At 60.9% G+C, this 2,585-nt stretch overlaps 1 protein-coding gene across 1 annotated transcript in view; it reads right to left on the bottom strand.

Moving 5' to 3' along the window:
• Positions 1–8: 8 nt before the first annotated feature.
• LOC104126908 (ras GTPase-activating protein nGAP-like) overlaps positions 9–2,585 on the bottom strand; it is a gene marked incomplete at both ends in the record, with an annotated part of 5,989 nt that continues 3,412 nt past the window's right edge. The window contains 5 exons of the mRNA XM_035895010.1: positions 9–79; positions 690–793; positions 936–1,137; positions 1,618–1,854; positions 2,536–2,576. Coding sequence (XP_035750903.1) covers positions 9–79; positions 690–793; positions 936–1,137; positions 1,618–1,854; positions 2,536–2,576 — 655 coding nt within the window. The remainder of the gene's footprint in view (positions 80–689; positions 794–935; positions 1,138–1,617; positions 1,855–2,535; positions 2,577–2,585) is intronic.

The raw sequence follows: 2,585 nt of genomic DNA, 5'->3' as shown, positions 1-2,585 counted from the left end.
AGATTGACTCTTGATGAGGGGGCTGTGCTTGCTCAGGTCCCGTGGTGGCACAAAGCCTGGTTTGAAGCTCTCTGCCGGGCTGCAAGGGGAGATGGGGCGATGGCACGGGCGGGTACCGGGGCGGTGCCAGACCCAGGAGGGGCCAGAACCACCCCGAACCCAACCAGGACCAGAAACATCCCAAACCTGGTTGGGATCGGACCCATCAACCTGGACCTGAAGCACCTCAAACCCATCTGGGACCAGGAACATCCCCCAAACCCAGCTGGAACCAGAACCATGCTCAAAAACAGTTGGGACCAGAAACATCCCCCAAATTGAACTGGGACCAGAACCATCCTCAAAACCAACCTTGACCTGAAACCCAGCTACAACCAGAGTCACCCCAAAGCCGGGTGGGACCAGAACCACCCTGAACCTGGCCAGGACCAGAACTGCCCCCCTAAGTCCATCTGGGACTAGAAACACCTACTCAAAACCATCCCCTGAACCCAGCTGGGATCAGTGACTCCAAGACAATTCTGGCCCAGAATCTCCTTAAACCCAACTAAGACCAGAACCATCCCCTGAACCCAGCCAGGACAAGAACCACCCCAAACCCCTCCTAGTGTCACCCAGCTCCTCCTGGCCCCACCTGGCCCCACATGTCCACCTTGGTCCCATGTGTGTCCCTGTCCACCCACCAGTACCTTTGCTCCGTGGTGGAGCTGAGCCGGACAGAGACGGGGACAGGGGTCCCCTCCCTGATGGCGGTGAGGATGGTGGGCAGGGGTTCCAGCTCCTCCTGTGTGGCCTGCCGGGATGAGACAAGGACATTATGGAGACAATGGATGGCCTTGTGCCATCCATGGGGCAGTGGACACCAGCTCTGTGCATAGGGAGGAGGAGGTGGCCAGTCTTGCCAGCTACCCTTTGGGACAAATGGGTGGTGGCACCTGATCCAGGCTGGAGAAGATGTCACAGAGCAGGAGGTGGAGAGTAGCGAGCTCCAGGGCCAGATCCACGTAGCCATCGTAGGTGGCCATGTGGACGCTGCTCTCGGGGTTGGCCACGCTCTGCAGGAAGGCTGTCATGGTGCTCCAGTTGTGCTCCAAGAACTCGTTCATGAAGCCCATGTAGGCCTCCTTCTCGCCAAACCTGGGGACCACGATGTCTGGTTACCTGGGGGGCCAGGCGATGGCCTGGGCCACCACCATGGTCATGGGCCACCTCCAGGATCATCGACCAAGTCACTGTGATGTCCCTGTGCCATGTCACCACCCTGTCTACAAGGGTGAGGACACTGCCACGTTCTTGGACCAAGCCACCCATGGGTCAGGCCACCACAGGTGACATGTGAGGCTCTGCTGCTGGGACACGCCAGCCCCAGGCATGGGGTGGAGATATCCCTGCTGCCCCATGGCTGGTTCATGGCATGAAGGAGGTGTCCCTCCTGCCCCGTGGCATGTTGGGGACATCCCTGCTGCTCCATGGTATGGTGGGGACAACCCTACTGTCCCATGACTGTCCATGGCATGTGCCACACAGCACGTAGGAGATGTTCCCACTGCCCTTGGAGCTTCCCCATAGGGATGTCCCTCCCCACCATTACCAGTGCCGTGCCCTGCCATGACATACGTGGTGAAGTTGGCCAAGTTCTGGATGACCTTGGCCACGAGGGTGAGGGTACGGGCGGTGGCTTCGCTCGGGTACTCCTGGACGAGGCCGAAGAGGCTGGGGGACATGATGGCAGGGCAGAGGAACCGTAGGAAGAGGGAGGCCGAGACCAGGCGCTGCCCAATGGGTGCCTTGCCCCGCGCTGCGCACTCCTCCTGCCACGCCGCGAAGATCTCGCCCAACTCTGCAGGGAAGGCGCTGTGGGGAGAGAGACATCTGGTGGGGCTGGGGCAAGCTGGTGGTCCTGGAACCCCCCCACGTGCCACCATGATGTGCTGTGGGACGTGGTGCCCACCATGCTTGTTCCCGTGTCAGTCCCCTGTGTTTGTCCCCAAGGTTGTCCTCAGGTCCTTCCTGGTGCCCATCCCTATATCTGTCCCAGGGGTGGTGCCCATCCATGTCCTCCATGTCTTGTTCCCAGGTCCTTCCTGGTGCCCATTCCCATGCCCATCGAGGGATGATGCCAGTCCCCAAACCCATCCCAGTGACAGAGTTCCTGTCCCCCTGCCCGTTCCCATTCCCAGCCCCAAGCTCATCCCTCTGCCCACACCCATCTCCAAGCTTCTCCCCAGGTTCTCCTGCTCTTGGTGCCCATCCCCAAGCCCATTGCAGGGATGGTGCCGGTCCCCAAACCCATTCCAGTGACAGAGTTGCTGTCCTCCTGCCTGTTACCATTCCCATTCCCAGCCCCAAGCTCATCCCTGTGCCCACACCCATCTCCAAGCTTCTCCCCAGGTCCTCCTGCTCTTGGTGCCCATCTTCATGCCTGTCCCATTGCCCGTGCTGGTGTCCATCACCAAACCCATCCCCGTATAGGTGCCCATCCCCGTGGCCATCCCCCTGCTCAATCCCCTGCCCGCGCAAAGGCTGCCCCCTCACTCGCAGGACGTGGCGATGCGCTGGAAGGTCTCCTCGCAGACCTGCCGCCG

The sequence above is a fragment of the Egretta garzetta genome, unplaced genomic scaffold (assembly GCF_000687185.1).
Source record: "Egretta garzetta isolate BGI_Z169 unplaced genomic scaffold, ASM68718v1 scaffold2095, whole genome shotgun sequence".
NCBI lineage: Eukaryota > Metazoa > Chordata > Aves > Pelecaniformes > Ardeidae > Egretta > Egretta garzetta.
The sequence above is the reverse complement of the archived record's forward strand: the minus strand, read 5'-3'. Positions and strand labels throughout refer to the sequence as shown.